The 20,892-nt window shown below is 42.0% G+C and overlaps 1 protein-coding gene across 1 annotated transcript in view; it reads left to right on the top strand.

The window, feature by feature from the left end:
- tarbp1 (TAR (HIV-1) RNA binding protein 1) overlaps nucleotides 1–20,892 on the top strand; it is a 400,954-nt gene that overhangs the window by 189,252 nt on the left and 190,810 nt on the right. The window contains 3 exon segments of the mRNA XM_063057295.1: nucleotides 2,257–2,456; nucleotides 3,098–3,169; nucleotides 18,465–18,585. Coding sequence (XP_062913365.1) covers nucleotides 2,257–2,456; nucleotides 3,098–3,169; nucleotides 18,465–18,585 — 393 coding nt within the window.

Genomic DNA, 20,892 nt, shown 5'->3' with positions numbered 1-20,892 from the left:
GCCAGATCAAGAATGGAGATCAGAATGCTACAAGGTATAGATGTGATCTCCGGAAAGCCATCTCACAGGTGAAGTTGATATTCTGGACTAGACTGGAATCAACGAGGGATGCTGGACAGATGTGGCTGGGATTGAATGCCATAACCTCCTACAAAGCTAACTCTAGCAACGTTAGGACAGTAGAGCTTTGCTTCCAGATGAGCTCAATGTCTTTTATGCTCACTTTGACCACCAGAACAGGGAGGAACCATTGCACACTCCCATGTCTCCCGATGATCCTTTGGTCTCAGTTTCTGAAGATGACATGATTTCCTTGCCTTCAAGAGAGAGAATCCAGTCTGGATAGAATACCTGGCTGAGTACTGAGCACCTGTGCTAACCAACTGACTGGTGTATTCACGGATATCTTCAACCTCTCACTTCGGCAATGTGTGTTATCCAACCGCTTCAAGCAGGCTTCAATCATACCAGTGCCCAAGAAGAGTGGGGTAATGTGCCTCAATGATTATCGCCCAGTGGCATTTACATCTGCAGTGGTGAAGTGTTTTGAGAGGCTGGTGGTCCAGCAGATGCCATCTCATTGGCTCTTCACACAACCCTGGAACATCTGGACAGCGAAGATGCATATATTAGGATGCTCTTTATCGATTACAACATTTAATACTATCATCTCCACAAAAATAATCAGAAATCTCTAAAGCCTGGGCCTCTATACTCCCTTGTGCAACTGGATCCTGGATTTCCTCATATGTAGACCCCTGTCAGTTTGGATTGATAAACACACCTCCTCCACTATCTCCATCAAAACAGGGGCACCACAGGGACATGCACTTAGCCCTCTGCACTGCTCGCTTTATACCTATGACTGTGTGGCTATGTATAGCTCCAACACCACATACAAGTTTGCTAACAATACCACTATTGTGGGCTTTATCAAAGGTGATGAATCAGCATGCAGGAGGGAGATTGAAAATTTGGCTGCGTGGTGTAATAACAACAACCACTCACTCAATGTCACCCAAGGAACTGATTGTAGCCTTCTGGAAAGAGAAACCAGAGGTCCATGAGCCAGTGGGCATCAGAGGACCAGAGGTGGAGAGGGTCACTAACTTTAAGTTCCTGGGTGTGACTATCTCGACTCATCATATAAATATTATTGCAAAGAAAGCATGACAGTGCCTCTACTTCCCCAGGAGTCTGCAGAGATTCAGGATGTCATCAAAAACTTTGTCAAACTTATATAGAAGTGTTGTGGAAAGTGTACTGACTGGCTGCATTATGGCCTGGTATGGGAGCACCAATGCCTTTGAATGGAAAATCCTACAAAAGGTGGTGGATTTAGCCCAGTACAGTACAGGTAAAGCCTTCCCAACCATTGAGCACGTCTACATGAAACATTGCTGCAGAAAAGTAGCATCCATCATCAAAGATCCTCACCACCCAGGCTATGCTCTTTTCTTGCTGTTGCCATCAGGCAGAAGGTACAAGTGCCTCAGGACTCTCACCACCAGGTTCAAGAACAGTTACTACCCCTCAACCATCAGGCTCTTGAACAGAAGGAGATAACAACATTCATTCTATTTCTGGTGTTCCCACAATCGATGGTCTGAGAACCCTTTATCTTGTTATTTCATGCACTTGTTATTTATTTTTATTTGCATTTGCACATTGTTTGTTTTTCATTGATCCTGTTAACAGTTACCGTTTTATAGATTTGCTAAGTTTGCCCGCAGTAAAAGTATCTCAGGGTTGTATGTGGTGACACGTATGTACTCTGATAATAAATTTAAATTTGAACTTCTGAACTTTAAAGAGCTGACATTGCAGGCCAGGACCCTTCATCAGGACTGGAAAGGAAGGGGAAAGAACTTTCCTCTTTTGAAGAGGTTCTTGACCTGAATCATCAGCTGTTTACTCCCCTCCAATGATACTGTCTGGCCTGCTGAGTTCCTCTAGTATTTTGCGTGTGTTACATAATTAATCTGAAATTCCATTCCCTATAAGTTGAGAAATTAAAATCGTGGCACAGTCTGTCCTCCTTGGTCTGTGTTAAAATTCCCATCACACCATTCGATGGAAAGTAGCAAAGTTTGCTAGTTCTCTAACATTTATCCTTTAACTTGGTTGAAGTAACTTTATACCGTCATGTATCTCTGTTACCTGCATTATAACACTAACAGCACTACACTGTTTTGGGGACTGAATTCACGAAACAAACTGCAGAAATGTAATTTCAACCTTTCTTTCCTTTTGTAGATTATAAGCAAATTGCTTAAAATTTCAGAAACCAAAACTGGAGTCTTCAATGTGTTAATTACTCATTGCTGTCAAATCTGGTTGCCTTCTGGTTCTGCCACCAGTGATTCCCACCAGGATTCTTTCATGAGTGCTGAAAACCATGTGGATCTCTTTGTGGAAGCTTGCTTATTTGGACCCATTTTTAGGAAGGATCAAAGGTAAAGTGAGAAATTATTGTAAAGTTTTAAGCAACTTATTCTCTCAATGTTAAAATCAATTTCAAATTATGTGCTATGTGTGTCTTATTTTGCAAAGTTTAAGTTCTTTCTAGTTAATTACTAACCAGCTTGAAAGATAAACTTAAACTATAATCCGATGTGTTTTACATATTTATAATAATTATAAAACAATATTAATAACGTTGCACTAACCCCCATGGCAGTATAGCATTCTCTGTAGGGAGTTTGTACGTCCTCCCCATGAGCATTTCTCCGGCTGCTCTATTTTTCCCCCATGTTCCAAAGATGCACAAAGTAGGTTAATTGGCCATAGTAAATTGTGCTTTGGTTAGGCTGGGGTTAAATCGGCAGGTTGCTGGGGTTAAATCAGTGGGTGGCTGGGATAAATCGGTGGGTTGCTGGGGTTAAATTGGCGGGTGGCTGGGATAAATTGGTGGGTTGCTGATGGCACGACTTGATAAGCCTGCTCCGTGCTCTATCCCAAAGTAAACTGGTAATAAATGAATAATCAAACAGAAAGTTTAAAACTTCCTGTTCTCTGTTTGCTTTTTATCTGTAGTAAATTTCTCATTGCTCTTCACTGGATTTGAGTTATGATTTCTGTTTTTGTTTACATTTAGACTTATCCAAGATGTACACACCTACATAGAACTACTGGGAGATGATTGTGCAGCCAACAAGGCAACTGAAAGGTGAGGAAATGACTGGTTACTGAATGTTTTACCATCTGGAAGAGGAAAAGAACATTTGATTGATCAGAGTAAGTAGCTGGAGAATTTGGAGTCTGCTCATTTTTGTGGCGCGTTCACAAAGATGCTGTCTGAGCTCCCGTGACTCAGATTCGATACTGATACCCAGTGCTATCTATGTGTGTTTGCATCTTCTTTCTTTGATCGTTTGGATGCTTCAGTTTCCTCCTGCATCCCAAAGATGTGCTGGTTAGGTTAACTGAGTGCTGTGAAGCACCTCTCATATGTCCACCTCCGGACACAAGAAAATGAGTAGCGAGTGAGATTGTTCTAGGAACCAGTGTAGCCTCAATAGGTCAAATACAGGTAGGTCCATGAAACATGAAATATGGAATTGACTCCTTGTAAACAACTAGCTTCCAGTTGTCAATATTGCTGGAAAAAAAAACTGAAAAAAAAGCCAATGGTTTGTGATCTTCTTGGCTTATTCAGTTTCCACAGTGCAAAATATGCACTGAAATGCACTGATCGTGATTCCACCCTGCCTTACATAAATTATCATTTCTCATAACCTACTCTTAAATTGCTTGAATTTAGTCATCTTCCTGTTTATTTGATTTGATTTTCCTGATTGTGCTTTGGTTAAATCATTTTGCAAAATCTGCCTTCAGCCCTATCAAACTCAACTGCCAGAATAAAATGGCGTTCAGTAAAATAAACCAACATTATTTGGGGAACTACTGAACAAGGTGTGTGAGTAAGGAGGATTAAGTATTCAGAGCGCAAGAGTTCTCCGACTGTGTCATTTGTGAATTTCATTTCCCTACTCTGTGTCCAGGAAGAACTGGAAAGAATTCAGTCCTGCCACACCTCCCTCAGGAAAAGAGGGGCCACAGAATGTGTTGATTTGAGATACTGACACTACTCTGCCAGATTTTCAGTGTGTTATCTATAAAAATAATTAGCTGCAGCTACCTACAATGCTCATAACAATGCACCTGTTGTCTTAGCTAGTGCCTTTTCTTACTCACCAACCACACAGTCTTAGAGTCATACACTCAGTGGCCGCTTTATTAGGTACAAGAAGTACCTAAAGTGGCCATTAAGTATATTTCTGTGTGTTTATGATCTTTTGCTGCTGCAGTCCATCCACTTCAAAGTTAGACATGTTCTGCGTTCAGAGATGCTCTTCTGCACACCACTATTGTAAAGTGTTGTTATTCGAGTTACTATTGCCTTTCTAACAGCTTAAACCAATCTGGCCATTCTCTTATGACCTCTCTCATTAACAAGGCATTTTTGCCCACTGAACTGCCACTCACTGGATGTGTTTTGTTTATGGCGCCATTCTCTTTTTTTGTGTAATTTATTTTTTGTTGAAGTTCATCATCAAACAAACATTTCCATAAGTTGTATTTCAGATATTGTACATATACAGTATGTCATATAATCATATTTGCTGCAAATCTCCACATAATATTTATCTGAGGTATACACCTACAGGAAAGAGAGGAATGGAAGAACAAGCGAAAGGAGAACACAAGTAGGGAGTGATTTTTTTTTACAACATATTCATTGATTTGTGAGAATAAAATCAGGCCTATGAGGTGTTATGTAGTTAAACCATTTTTCCCAGTATGAATCAAATTGTTCCAGCTTATGATTAACAGATGCTGTTATCTTCTCCAATTTGTAAATGTCCATTGTAATTTCCATCCATGCGTTTAAAGTTGGGCTCTCCTGTGATAACCATTTCCTGGTAAGAGTCTTTTTACCAGCCACCAGCAGTATATTCATTAAATATTTATCTCTTTTCAACTATTCTTGAGGTATATACCCAAAATATATGGTCTTACTTTCTAAGGATATTTCATATTTAAAGATGTCTTGTAGGGCATTGTGTATCCCACTCCAATAGTCTTTGATAATAGGGCATTCCCAGAAAATATGATAATGGTTTCCATTTTGATTTCCACAATTTCTCCAGCAAACAGGGAGGTTATTATCATAATGGGATTTCTGAGAGGGTGTAATAAAATATCTTATCAAGTTTTTCCACCCGAACTCCCTCCATTTCTGTGAACTGGTACACTTCCATTGATACCTCCGTATTATTGTCCATTCTTTCTCAGATATAATTATCCCTCCTTCCTTCTCCCAATTTGTTTTAATGTATGAAGTCGAATGTGTTTTAAGAATTGACAAACCCGTTTACACGCTTGAAATGATTCTCCTACCGTTTTCTGAATTATATGCTTTTCTAAATAGCTCTATCAAGCATGTACTTGCCTTGATTACATTTTTAACCCTCCTATTAACATACTGTTGCATCTGTAGATACCGATAAAAGTTTTGTTTTTCTAATAAGTGTTTCTCTTTAAACATTTCAAAATTGAACAGTGTTCCTTCTTTCATTATATTGCAAATAGCTGTTATTCCTTTAGCTGTCCAGACCTTAAATCTAGCATCCAGTTTATTCGGCGTAAAATCTGAGTCATATGCACGCCATTTACGTATTGCAATATCTCCCTCTAGTTTATATTCTTTTATAATAGTTTTCCATATTTTAAGAGTCCATTTCACCCATAGATTATCAAAAGTATTTATGTACCTTTGAAGGTTGTTATCAGTGAAAATTGTCTGTATAGGGATGGAAAGTATCCCCTCCTCAATGTTTTTCCATTGAGCATCATATGATGGGTTGCACCAACATATCACAGCTCTTAACTGTGCTGCAAAATAATAACCTCTAAGAGAAGGTAGGCCCCATCCCCCCTTTTCCTTGGCTAATTGCAGAGTTTTGAGATGAACTCTAGGACTTTTACCTTGTCATAGTTATCTTGATAACATTTTGTTCCATTCATTGAATTGGTTCTGATTAATCTCTATTGGTAGGGTCTGAAAGAGATAAAATAGTCTGGGCAGTATATTCATTTTAATGGATTCAATCCTTGAACTGAGACTAAAAAAAGGAATTAAGTTCCATCTTGTTATATCTTCCCTAATTTTTTTTTATATATAGGCTGATAATTGCATTCTGATAATTTTGACAAATCTTTTGACATAATGATGCCCAAGTATTTGAAAGACTCTGTTTTCCATGCCCAGGGATATCTACTTGCAATTTCTCTTGATGGGCTATAGTTATAGGAAAGTAATTGGGTTTTAGACAGTAGGCAATAGGTGCAGGAGTAGGCCATTTAACCCTTTGAGCCAGCACCACCATTCACTGTGATCATGGCTTATCATCAACAATCAGTACCCTTTTCCTGCCTTCTCCCTATATCCCTTCACTCCGCTATCTTTAAGTGCTCTATCTAACTCTTTTTTTGAAAGAATCCAGAGAATTGGCCTCCACTGCCTTCTGAGGCAGAGCATTCCACAAGAACCACAACCCTCTGTGTGAAAAAGTTTTTCCTCAGCTCCGTTCTAAATTGTCTACCCCTTGTTCTTAAACTGTGGCCTCTGGTTTTGGACTCCCCCAACATCGGGAACATGTTTCCTGCCTCTAGCGTGTCCAATCCCTTAATAATCTTATATGTTTCAATCAGATCCCCTCTCATCCTTCTAAATTCCAGTGTATACAACCCCAATCGCTCCAATCTTCCAATCTTCCAACAGTCCCGCCATCCGGGGAATTAACCTCATGAACCTACCTTGCACTCCCTCAATAGCTAGAATGTCCTTCCTCAAATTTGGAGACCAAAGCTGTATGCAATATTCCAGGTGTGGTCTCACCAGGGCCCTGTACAACTGCAGAAGGACCTCTTTGCTCCTATACTCAATTCCCCTTGTTATGAAGGCCAGCATGCCATTAGCTTTCTTCACTGCCTGCTGTACCTGCATGCTTACTTTCAGTGACTGACGAACAAGGACACTCAGATCTCGTTGTACTTCCCCTTTTCCTAACTTGACACCATTCAGATAGTAGTTTGCCTTCCTGTTCTTGCCACCAAAGTGGATAACCTCACATTCATCCACATTAAACTGCATCTGCCATGCCTTTGCCCTTTCACCCAATCTGTCCAAGTCACCCTGCATTCTCATAACATCCTCCTCACATTTCACACTGCCACCCAGCTTTGTGTCATCTGCAAATTTGCTAATGTTACCTTTAATCCCTTCATCTAAATCATTAATGTATATTGTAAATAGCTGCGGTTCCAGCACCGAACATTGCGGTACCCCGCTAGTCACTGCCTGCCATTCTGAAAAGGACCCATTAATCCATACTCTTTGTCTCCTGTCTGCCAACCAATTTTCTATCCATGTCAGTACCCTACCCCCAATACCATTTGCTCTAATTTTGCACACTAACCTCCTATGTGGGACCTTATCAAAGGCTTTCTGAAAGTCCAGGTACACTACATCCACTGGCTTTCCCATGTCCATTTTCATAGTTACATTCTCAAAAAATTCCAGAAGATTAGTCAACCATGACTATGTTGATATAGTTTTATATATGATGACCTTGTATTCTGATAATTGACCATATTGTTCAAAGGATTGCATCAATTTACAAACGTAGGTAAAAGAGTATGTTGGTTGACCCAGACAGATCAAAATGTCATATGCGTAACAGGCCAATTTATGCTCTGTCCCTTTAATAGTAATTCCTCTGATATCTTCATTTTGTCTGATGTATTGAGCTAATTGTTCCAGATATAATGCGAAGAATAACGGTGACCATGCACACCCTGTCTCGTGCCCCTTTCTAGGGTAAAACTATTTGATAATTATCCATTGATTTTAATCCTAGCAGTAGGGTTGTCATTTGGTGCCTGTATAATTTTAATAATTGTGTCATGGAAACCAAATCTATATAAAACTCTGTAAAGAAAATTCCAATTAACTGAATCAAATGCCTTTTCAGCGTCCACGCTTATCACTATTGCTTCAATTTTACTTTTTTGTATATGATCCATAATGTGAAGTGTCCTTCGTATAACAACAGGAATTCTGCAGATGCTGGAAATTCAAGCAACATACATCAAAGTTGCTGGTGAACGCAGCAGGCCAAGCAGCATCTATAGGAAGAGGCGCAGTCGACGTTTCAGGCCGAGACCCTTCGTCAGTCCTGACGAAGGGTCTCGGCCTGAAACGTCGACTGCGCCTCTTCCTATAGATGCTGCTTGGCCTGCTGCGTTCACCAGCAACTTTGATGTATGTTGCTTGTCCTTCGTATATTGTCTTGTGTTTGGCGTTGTTGTATAAAACCTGTCTGATCCTTATGTATCAGTATGGGTAGAAACTTTTCTAATCATTTGGCCATAATGGAGGTAAATATTCTATAATCTACATTAAGAACAGATATTGGTCTAAATGACCCACATTCCACTTTATCGTTTCCTTCTTTCAGTATAGCTGAGATTATCGCTTCCTTCCAGCTGGGTGGCATTTGTGCCTTTTTTAGAGCCCAGTTCCGTGTGGGGAGTAAGACAGGAATTAACTCATTTTTAAGTTCTTTGTACCACTCTGCCGTATACCCATCTGAACCTGGTGACTTACTTAATTTACGCCTACTAATTGGAGCTTTTAGTTCAACTTCAGTTATGTCAGCAGTCATTATTCTATTTTGTTCTTTGCTTAAAGTGGGTAACTCGAGAGAATTCAGGAAAGTGTCAATTCGGGTTATGCTTATGGTGCCATTCTCTGTGAACTTCAGAGACTGTTGTGTGTGAAAAGCTCAGGAGATCAGCAGGAGGAGAGCATTCTGATTGGCTGCATCACCATCTGGTATGCAGGGGGCTACTGCACAAGAACATCGGAAGCTGCAGAGAGTTGTAAAATTAACTAGTTCCATCATAGGTCCTAGCCTCCGTAATATCCAAGACATCTTCAAGGAGATGTGTGCCCCAGAAAAGTGGCTTCTGTCATCAAGGACCCTTACCACCCACTACTTGCCCTCTTCACCTGAAGGCATGCACTTGGTGATTCAGGAACAGCTTTTTCCCTTCTGCCATCCAATTCCTAAATTGACATTGAATTCATGAACCCTTCCTCTTCACTTTTTTTTAAAATTTCTGTTTTTTGCAGTGATTATTTTAATTTAACTGTTTAATATACATATTTATACTTACTGTAATTTGGCTTTTTTGTTTATTTAACATGTATTGCATTGTACTGCAGCCGCAAAGTTAACAAATTTCATGACATATGCCGGTGATATTAAACCTGATTCTCATTCTGAGTTTCTGACACATGATTGGCTGATTAGATTGGCTCATTAACAAGCAGTTGTGCAGGTGTACCTAATAAAGTGGCCACTGGGTTTAGAGCAATACCAAATGGATACAGGTCTTTCAGCCCATTGAGGTCATGTTGATCACTGCACAAACCCAACCTGTCCTAAATATCTGTGTTTGGTACATATACCAAGGATCGCAACAGAGGGAATTTTTTGAATGCCTATAAGATGGCTTTTTAGAGCAGTTTGTGCTTGAGCCTACTTGGGGAAAGGCTATCTTAGACTGGGTGTTGTGTAATAACCCAGATGTTATGAGGAAGATTAAGATGAGGAACACTTAGGAGACAGTGATCATGATATGATTGAATTCATACTGCAACTTGAGAGGGAGAAGCATAAGTGAGATGTATGAGCATCACAATAGAATAAAGGGAATTACAGGGGCATGAGATAGGAGTTTGCCCAGCTGGATTGGAGGGGGATACTACCATGTCTGACCAGAGAAGTTAAGGACTGCATAAAAGCCAAGGAAACAGCATATAATGTAGCAAAAGTAAATGGGAAGATGGATGACTGGGAAGTTTCTAAAATCCAACAAAAGCCAACTAAAAAACCTATAAGAAGGGAAAAGATGAAATATGAGGGCATACTAGCCAGTAATATAAAGCAGGATACCAAAAGTTTTTTTCAGTTATATGAGGAGTAAAAGAGAGGTTAATGTTGATATTGGACCACTGGAAAGTGATGCTGCTTAGGTACTAATGAGGGACAAAGAAATGGCAGGTGAACTTAAGAAGTACTTTGCATCAATCTTCACTGCAGAAGACAGTAGCAGTGTGCCAGAGGTCTGTGAGTGTCAGGGAGCAGGGGTGAGTGCCATTGCTATTACAAAGGAAAAAGTTCTCGGGAAACCCAAAGGTCTTAAGGTGGATAGGTCACCTGGACCAGATGGACCACATCTCAGAGTGCTGAAAAGGTTGCTGAAGGGATAGCAGATGTATTGGTCATGACCTTTCAAGAATCACTTGTTTCTGACGTAGTTTTATAGGACTGGAAAATTGCAAATGTTACTCCACTCCTTAAGAAGGAGGAAGGCAAAAGAAAAAAAAAATATAGGCCAGTAGCCTAAGGACGGTGGTTGGGAAAGTGTTGGAGTCAATTACTAAGGATAAGGTTTCGTGGTACTTGGAGACTAATGATAAAATAAGTCATTTAAACTAGATTTGCAGGGGAATGGGAACCAGAGTGCCAGAGCTGACAGTGGTGCTGGGGTGAAAATAAATGATGTTAGAAGTTCAAGCAAAGCCGCTAATAGAAAGGTTGTGAGTGGTGGTAAAAATCTTCTGAGGTGTACATATTTCAATGCTAGGAGTTTTGCGAAGAAGGCGGACGAATTGAGGACGTGGATTGACACATGGAATTATGATGTTATAGCAATTAGTGAAACTTGGCTACAGGAGGGGTAGGACTGGTAGCTTAATATTCCAGGGTTCCAATGTTTCAGATGTGATAGAGGCAGAGGAATAAAAGGTTCGCGGGGGGGGGGGGTAGCATTGCTTGTCAGGGAAAATGTTACAGCAGAGCTCAGGCAGGACAGATCAGTGGGCTTGTCTACTGAGTGCTTATGGGTGGAGCTGAGAAACAGGAAAGGTATGGCCACATTACTAGGGTGGTATTATAGACCACCCAATAGTCAGCGAGAATTGGAGGAGCAAATCTGCAGAGAAATAGCAGGCAACTGCAGCAAACATAAAGTTGTGGTGGTAGGGGATTTTAATTTTCCATATATTGATTGGGACTCCCATACTGTTGGGGGTCTAGATGGTTTAGAGTTTGTAAATTGTGTTCAGGAAAGTTTTCTAAATCAATATATAGAGGGACCAACTAGAGGGGATGCAATATTGGATCTCCTGTTAGGAAGCAAGTTAGGACAAGTGATGGAAGTGTGTGTAGGGGAGCACTTTGGTTCCAGTGATCATAACACCATTAGTTTCAACATGTTCATGGACAAGGATAGAACTGGTCCTGGGGTTGAGGTTCTGAACTGGAAGAAGGCCAAATTTGAAGAAATGAGAATGGAGCTAAAAAGTGTGGATTGGGACAGGTTGTTCTCTGGCAAGGATGTGATCGGTAAGTGGGAAGCCTTCAAAGGAGAAATTTTGTGAGTGTAGAGCTTGTATGTTCCTGTCAGGATTAAAGGCAAATTGAATAGGAATAAGGAACCTTGGTTCTCAAGGGATATTGCAGGTCTGATAAAGAAGAAGACAGAGTTGTATGACATGTATAGGAAACAGGGAGTAAATAAGATGCTTGAGGAGTATAAAAAGTGCAAGAAAATACTTACGAAAGAAATCAGGAGGGCTAAAAGAAGACATGAGGTTGCCTTGGCAGTCAAAGTGAAGGATAATCCAAAGAGTTTTTACAGGTATATTAAGAGTAAAAGGATTGTAAGGGATAAAATTGGTCCTCTTGAAGATCAGGGTGGTCGGCTATGTGCGGAACCAAAAGAAATGGGGGAGATCTTAAATGGTTTTTTTACGTCTGTATTTACTAAGGAAACTGGCATGAAGGCTATGGAATTAAGGGAATCAAGTAGTGAGATCATGGAAACTGTACAGATTGAAAAGGAGAAGGTGCTTGCTATCTTGAGGCAAATTAAAGTGGATAAATCCCCAGGACCTGACAGGGTATTCCCTTGGACCTTGAAGGAGACAAGTGTTGAAATTGCAGGGGCCTAGGCAGATATATTTAAAATGTCGGTGTCTATGGGTGAGGTGCCAGAGGATTGGAGAGTAGCTCTTGTTGTTCCGTCGTTTAAAATAGGATCGAAAAGTAATCCGGGAAATTATAGGCCGGTAAGTTTGACGTTGGTGGTGGGTAAGTTATTGGAGGGGGTACTAAGAGACAGAATAAAACAAGCATTTGGATAGACAGGGATTAGGATTTGGATTAGGGAGAGCCAACATGGCTTTGTGCGTGGTAGGTTATGTTTGTCCAATCTATTGGAGCTTTTCGAGGAGGTTACCAGGAAAGTGGATGAAGGGAAGGCAGTGGATGTTGTCTACATGGACTTCAGTAAGGCCTTTGACAAGGTCCTGCATGGGAGGTTAGTTAGAAAAATTCAGTTACTAGGTATACATGGAGAGGTGGTAAATTGGATTAGGCATTAGCTCAATGGAAGAAGCCAAAGAGTGGTGGTAGAGAATTGCTTCTCTGAGTGGGGGCCTGTGACTGGTGGTGTGCCACAGGGATCAGTGCTGGGTCCATTGTTATTTGTCATCTATATCAATGATCTGGATGATAATCTGGTAAATTGGATCAGCAAATTTGCTGATGATACAAAGATTGGAGGTGTAGTGGACAGTGAGGAAGGTTTTCAGAGCCTGCAGAGGGACTTGGACCAGCTGGAAAAATGGGCTGAAAAATGGCAGATGGAGTTTAATACAGACAAGTGTGAGGTATTGCACTTTAGAAGGACAAACCAAGGTAGAACATACAGGGTAAATGGTAAGGCACAGAGGAGTGCAGTAGAATAGAGGGATCTGGGAATACAGATACAAAATTCCCTAAAAGTGGCGTCACAGGTAGATAGGGTCGTAAAGAAAGCTTTTGGTACATTGGCCTTTATTAATCGAAGTATTGAGTATAAGAGCTGGAATGTTATGATGAGGTTGTATAAGGCATTGGTGAGGCCGAATCTGGAGTATTGTGTTCAGTTTTGGTCACCAAATTACAGGAAGGATATAAATAAGGTTGAAAGAGTGCAGAGAATGTTTACAAGGATGTTGCCGGGACTTGAGAAACTCAGTTACAGAGAAAGGTTGAATAGGTTAGGACTTTATTCCCTGGAGCATAGAAGAATGAGGGGAGATCTGATAGAGGTATATAAAATTATGATGGGTATAGATAGAGTGAATGCAAGCAGGCTTTTTCCACTGAGGCAAGGGGAGAAAATAACCAGAGGACATGGGTTAAGGGTGAGGGGGGAAAAGTTTAAAGGGAACATTAGAGGGGGCTTCTTCACACAGAGTGTGGTGGGAGTATGGAATGAGCTGCCAGACGAGGTGGTAAATGCTGGTTCTTTTTTAACATTTAAGAATAAATTGGACAGATACATGGATGGGAGGTGTATGGAGGGATATGGTCCGTGTGCAGGTCAGTGGGACTAGGCCGAAAATAGTTCGGCACAGCCGAGAAGGGCCAAAGGGGCTGTTTCTGTGCTGTAGTTATTCTATGGTTTCTAAGTCAAAGTCATCATGGTTTCTGTGAAGGGAAATCTTACCTGACAAATCTGTTAGAGAGCACAGCCTCAAAACTGAAGGGTGACCCTTTAGAACAGAGGTAGGAAGGAATATTTTTAGCCAGAGAGTCGTGAGTCTGTGGAATGTTCTGCCACAGACAGCTGTGGGGGGTACGACCTTGGGTATATTTAAAGCAAAAATTGATAGTTTCCTCATTAGTCAGGGCATCAAAGGATATGGCGAGGAGGCAGATGTTTGGGGTTGAGTGGGATCCAGGATCAGCCATGATGGGGTGGCGAAGCAGACTTGATGGGCTGATGTCCTAATTCTGCTCCTATGTGTTATGGTCTTCTTCCCATCCCTCGCTCAATGTACTTATCTGAGTGCCTCTTCCTGCCTCAACCATTTCTTCTGGCAGCTCATTCTATATACTCCCCACCCTCTCCATGAAAAAGTTGCCTCAGCCCCTTTGAAATCTTTCTCCTCTCATGTTAAATCCTTGCCTCCTAGTTTTTCACTCCAGTACGCTGGAGAAAAGAGTGCTACCATCCACCTTATCAATGCCATTTGGAATATTTAAGCATGTTTATAATGTCGCTCGTGTCATTCCCCTGCATTCCAAGTAATAAAGACCTAGCATGCCTGCTAGCCTTTCCCTATAACTCAGGCCCTCTAGTTCTGGGCACATTATTGTTTCTGCACTCTTTCCAGTGTAACCATGTCTTTTCTGTAAAAGGGTGACCAAAACTGTATACAGTACTGAAAGTGAGACCTAATCAATGCCGTGTCCAACTTCAACTGCTATCTCAGTGCCCTGACTGATGAAGAGTAATGTGTGAAATGCCATTTTCACCACCCTGCCTATCTGTGATGTTGCTTTCGATGAATTACAGTCTACTCTTGTACTCCTAGCGGCCTCTGTTCCATTGCACTCCTGTCTGTTAAAGATAAAGATTAGCTCTGTTGCTTGTAAGTTGAAGCATTGAAACTTATGGTGAAATGCTTCATTTGTTTCAACAACCAACACAGTCCGAGTATGCTGGGAGCAGCTCGCGAGTATCACCATGCTCCTGGTGCCACATTTACTAAACGTAACCTATATATCTTTGGTACACGGGAGCGCCCAGCTGGACCCACAGGTTCATGGGGAGGATGTACAGACTCCTTACAGACAGTAGCAGGAACTGAACCCCAATCTTCTAAACATTGGCGCTGTAAAGCATTATGCTAACCACTGCACTATTGTGCTGCCAGTTGTCAGCTGAATGGCCAGTTAACCTATCCAGTCGCTTGCCCCCTTCTCTATACGTGGTGTCATCTCTTCATCTCCCTGTTATTCTTCCTGCCTTATTTCCATCTGCTGTTTCACTTACACAGGATATGGAGCATAGACGAGTACAGACTCTTCAGCCAAACCACATCTTCACCAGGGAAGCATTTCACATGGACCAAAGGACTTGTCAATTCATTAGAAGAATTATCTAAATTTTGGCTATTCGTAAACAGTCCAGCATAAGCCCATGACTGGTTACAATTCAATGGTTTAATTTAATATAAGAGAACGAATATAGTATACAACCCCAACTTCTTACTCATCACAGACATCCATGAAACTGAAAAAAAATGTATTACTGAAAACTTTCGAACCCCAGAGCCTCCCTTCCCCCTCTCATGCATAGGAAGCAGGAAAAGCATCAGCCTCTCACCAGCCACCATGCAAGCAATAGCAAGGCCTCCAAAGACCATATAATCACTCTCAAAATTTAATTTTGTCACAATTGCCTTAGATACCTTCTGTGATATTTTTGTTCTCCAGAGCATTGTGGGCTTGCTATGTTGGCACCAGAATGTGTGTCGATACCTGCGGGTTGTCTCCAGCATATCCTTGGGTTGTGTTGGTTGTTAATACAAATGACGCATTTCTCTGTCTGTACAGGTGATAAATAAATCTGAATCGCTATTTCTTTTAAGGATGTCAAGCTTGAAACATACTGTATAACAATACCTAGTGAACGCAGCAGGCCAGGCAGCATCTCTAGGAAGAGGTGCAGTCGACGTTTCAGGCCGAGACCCTTCGTCAGGACTAACTGAAGGAAGAGTGAGTAAGGGATCTGAAAGTTGGAGAAGGAGGGGGAGATCCAAAATGATAGGAGAAGACAGGAGGGGGAGGGATAGAGCCAAGAGCTGGACAGGTGATTGGCAAAAGGGATACGAGAGGATCATGGGACAGGAGGTCTGGGAAGAAAGACAAGGAGGGGGGAGGGGACCCAGAGGATGGGCAAGGGATATATTCAGAGGGACAGGGGAGAAAAAGGAGAGTGAGAGAAAGAATGTGTGTATGAAAATAAGTAACAGATGGGGTACGAGGGGGAGGTGGGGCAATAGCAGAAGTTAGAGAAGTCGATGTTCATGCCATCAGGTTGGAGGCTAGCCAGATGGAATATAAGGTGTTGTTCCTCCAAACTGAGTGTGGCTTCATCTTTACAGTAGATGAGGCCGTGGATAGACATGTCAGAATGGGAATGGGATGTGGAATTGAAATGTGTGGCCACTGGGAGATCCTGCTTTCTCTGGCGGACAGAGCGTAGGTGTTCAGCAAAGCGGTCTCCCAGTCTGCGCCGGGTCTCGCCAATATATAAAAGGCCACATCGGGAGCACCGGACGCAGTATATCACCCCAGCTGACTCACAGGTGAAGTGTTGCCTCACCTGGAAGGACTGTTTGGGGCCCTGAATGGTGGTAAGGGAGGAAGTGTAAGGGCATGTGTAGCACTTGTTCCGCTTACACGGATAAGTGCCAGGAGGGAGATCAGTGGGGAGGGATGGGGGGGACGAATGGACAAGGGAGTCGCGTAGGGAGCGATCCCTGCGGAATGCAGAGAGAGGGGGGGAGGGAAAGATGTGCTTAGTGGTGGGATCCCGTTGGAGGTGGCGGAAGTTATGGAGAATAGTATGTTGGAACCGGAGGCTGGTGGGGTGGTAGGTGAGGACCAGGGGAACCCTATTCCTAGTGGGGTGTTGGGAGGATGGAGTGAGAGCAGATGTACATGAAATGGGGGAGATGCGTTTAAGAGCAGAGTTGATAGTGGAGGAAGGGAAGCCCCTTTCTTTAAAAAAGGAGGACATCTCCCTCGTCCTGGAATGAAAAGCCTCATCCTGAAAGCAGATGCGGCGGAGACGGAGGAATTGCGAGAAGGGGATGGCGTTTTTTCAAGAGACAGGGTGAGAAGAGGAATAGTCCAGATAGCTGTGAGAGTCAGTAGGCTTATAGTAGACATCAGATCAGTGGATAAGCTGTCTCCAGAGACAGAGACAGAAAGATCTAGAAAGGGGAGGGAGGTGTCAGAAATGGACCAGGTAAACTTGAGGGCAGGGTGAAAGTTGGAGGCAAAGTTAATAAAGTCAACGAGCTCTGCATGCGTGCAGGAAGCAGCGCCAATGCAGTCGTCGATGTAGTGAAGGAAAAGTGGGGGACAGATACCAGAATAGGCACGGAACATAGATTGTTCCACAAACCCAACAAAAAGGCAGGCATAGCTAGGACCCATACGGGTGCCCATAGCTACACCTTTAGTTTGGGGGAAGTGGGAGGAACCAAAGGAGAAATTATTAAGAGTAAGGACTAATTCAGCTAGACGGAGCAGAGTGGTGGTAGAGGGGAACTGATTAGGTCTGGAATCCAAAAAGAAGCATAAAGCTTTGAGACCTTCCTGATCAGGAAGGTCTCAAAGCTCTATGCTTCTTTTTGTATTTCAGACCTAATCAGTTATCAGGAAGGTGATAACTGTGAGTCGGCTGGGGTGATATACTGCGTCCGGTGCTCCCGATGTGGCCTTTTATATATTGGCGAGACCCGACGCAGACTGGGAGACCGCTTTGCTGAACACCTACGCTCTGTCCGCCAGAGAAAGCAGGATCTCCCAGTGGCCACACATTTCAATTCCACATCCCATTCCCATTCTGACATGTCTATCCACGGCCTCATCTACTGTAAAGATGAAGCCACATTCAGGTTGGAGGAACAACACCTTATATTCCGTCTGGCTAGCCTCCAACCTGATGGCATGAACATCGACTTCTCTAACTTCTGCTAATGCCCCACCTCCCCCTCGTACCCCATCTGTTACTTATTTTCATACACACATTCTTTCTCTCACTCTCCTTTTTCTCCCTCTGTCCCTCTGAATATACCCCTTGCCCATCCTCTGGGTCCCCTCTCCCCTCCTTGTCTTTATTCCCGGACCTCCTGTCCCATGATCCTCTCGTATCCCTTTTGCCAATCACCAGTCCAGCTCTTGGCTCCATCCCCCGCCCCTCCTGTCTTCTCCTATCATTTTGGATCTCCCCCTCCCCCTCCAACTTTCAAATCCCTTACTCACTGTTCCTTCAGTTAGTCCTGACGAACGGTCTCGGCCTGAAACGTCGACTGCACCTCTTCCTAGAGATGCTGCCTGGCCTGCTGCGTTCACTAGCAACTTTTATGTGTGTTGCTTGAATTTCTAGCATCTGCAGAATTTCCCTGTTGTTTGCGTGTATAACAATACCAATAGTTTTACGAAGACATAAGATGTAGGGCTGGTAATAGCATGTAATGTTTTGTACATGCATTCTGACAGTGATGTGAGTAGGTACCCAAGATTTAGGTAAATATCTTAGATATAAGGGCATGGATTAGGAAAACAGAAACAAGTTGAAAATGCTCTTTGGAAAAATAGGATTTACAATTTTCCAATGTAAAGATGCTTCTAGACTACTTTAAGTAGTCGTAGTCTGCTAAGCCATTATCAAGAGCTTATAAGTAGTTGGATAAAGTTTAATAATGCCTTGTTTTAAAAAAATAACTTTTTTTTCTCCTCATTGCTACCTTACAGTGAAAACCGTGATGATCAATCTGTGCGGATTTTGGCCATCAATTTTCTTTGTCGATTGAATGGATCAGATTCACTGCATAAAAAGTTCATGGAGAATGTGGTCATCAAACTTCTTGAGAAGGTATTTTTTTTACCTTGTGTTATCGTAAATGAGATTTTCACCAGTAGCGATGGTGATCTCAGAAGCAAAATCACAGCAGCAATGTTCCTGAGCAGAGAAGATGATAAGATTCAATCTGCTTATGGAATATATTGTTATGTGTTATATTTAAAATCCAATTTAGAAAACTAATATTTTTACAGTGGCCACAAAGTAAATAAAGGTGCAAATTCTGGAACCACTTCATTGAACATCTTCGCTCCACCCATCACAAAAGGCAGGATTTCCCAGTGGCCACACATCACCTGCCAGATGTGACTCCTTCCCCTCCCCCACCTTCTTATTCTGCCTACTTCCCCCTTCCTTTCCAGTCCTGACAAAGGGTCTTTACCTGAACATTTACTCTTTATTCCTCTCCATAGATGCTGCTTGACTTGCTGAGATCTTCCAGCATTTTGTGTGTGTCTGGATTTCCAGCATTGGCAGAATCTCTTGTATTTATGAACTGCTGGAAATACTCAGTGTGTGAGGTAGCATTGGTGGAAAGTTCTCCCCATGACTGCATGAGTTTCCTCTGGGTGCTCCAGTTTCTTTCCACATTCTAAAGGTGTACAGTTAGAGTTAGTGAGTTGTGGCTATGCTCTGTTGGTGCCTGAAGCCTGGTGACACTTGTGGGCAGCCCAGCACAATCTTCACTGATCTGATTTGACACAACGGACACATTAGGGTTAGGGTAATCGCTTTAAAAAAGGCTGCAGTAGTTCAAGAAGGCTGTTCACTACCATCTTCTGAAGGACAATTAAATGCTGGCTCTGCCTGTTAATAAATTAAATGCATCTTTGTTCCATCTGCTTTTCCCTCTCACCTAAGGTTATCCTGATTCTCTTGCTTTTTCTTGGACGGGGACTCTGTATTACAACCCTTCTGAGCTATGTTTTCACATTGTTACTGTCGGGCACACACTCAGTGATTCAAGAATAGCTTCTTCCCCTCTGCCATTCCATTTCTGAATGGACATTAAACCTGTGAACACTACCTCATTACATTTTGTTTGGGTTTTTTTTTCATTACTTATAACCTATTTTTGTACTACCATATTTATTTAATAGACTTACAGTAGTTCAGGTTTTCATCTCTATTTATCTATCACAAATTGTGTTGTACTGCTGCTGTATAGTTAACAAATTTCACGACAAATGCTGTTGATACTGAACCTGATTCTGATTTGGATTTAGCTTCACTCATCCAAATCAATGATGTACCTCAAAGAGTCCACGTGGGTTTTCCCTTCCTGTCTGTCTACCTGTAGGCAATTTATGGGACCAGTCGTTTAATGCACTCTTTCCTACCCATTTTTTCCTGCTGTGCTAATAACTCTTTCAGAGCTGCTTCCTGTTCTGAGATGGTTTCACACATTTACTGGCTGGTTCCATCTTGTTCTTGCCTTCAGGTGTAACATCGCTAACTCTTGCCACCCTCTCTATAACAGGGTCAGGTTAGCAACTCTTCTCTGTTAAACGCCCATGGACTCCCACAAATATCTTTACTGTGCCTCAATCCACCTCCCAATCTCCTGTATGTCCTGCTGATAATACCTTTCAGCAGTTCTGAGACTGGGTGCCTAACCCTTTATCAAAACGCTTTCTCTCACACTGATGCAGCTCAACCTGCTGAGTGTTTCCTGATTTTTTGAATTTTATTGTCCAAAAGTGACTCCACGTTAAACAGTGATTATTAGTTCTCACATAGTACATTGCATTCTGTATACACAATGTGGTCTCCTCTTTTTCTCTCCTCCTTTATTTTCATTCATTTTTTTACACCCCCTCCGGACAGGTTGGCTGCAGATTACAAGCCATTGCCATTCTTTCTTGGTCAGCCCAAGTATCACATTATTCAGGATTTACAGTCTCCACCATATCACAGGAACCTCCTTTGTTTTCTTTGTTCCTCATCCTCAACAACTTAAAACGTATGTAACTTTTCTGAGTTCTGATCTGACACATTTACTCTGTTTCTATCTCAATCAATGCTGCCTGGTTTGCTGAGTATTTTCATCATGTTCCATTTTGACTCCCACAGGAACAGGCCCTTTGGCCTTCAATGTCAATTTAAACTGTGTGAATGCTTTCACTTGCTCCCTAGCCCTGGATTCCCTGTATGTTAGGAAGCTTACAACAGTAGCTAATTTTTAATGAGGATATTTTACCCCATGGTTGTCATAATTTATTCAAAATGTTTCCTGATTTTTTTTTTCCTCTCTTGGGCATTGCTAATGTCCAAAATAAGCTCTTAATCATGATTTTAAAAGATTATTCACAGTTCCTT

Source organism: Mobula hypostoma, chromosome 8 (genome assembly GCF_963921235.1).
Source record: "Mobula hypostoma chromosome 8, sMobHyp1.1, whole genome shotgun sequence".
Classification (NCBI taxonomy): domain Eukaryota; kingdom Metazoa; phylum Chordata; class Chondrichthyes; order Myliobatiformes; family Myliobatidae; genus Mobula; species Mobula hypostoma.
The sequence above is the reverse complement of the archived record's forward strand: the minus strand, read 5'-3'. Positions and strand labels throughout refer to the sequence as shown.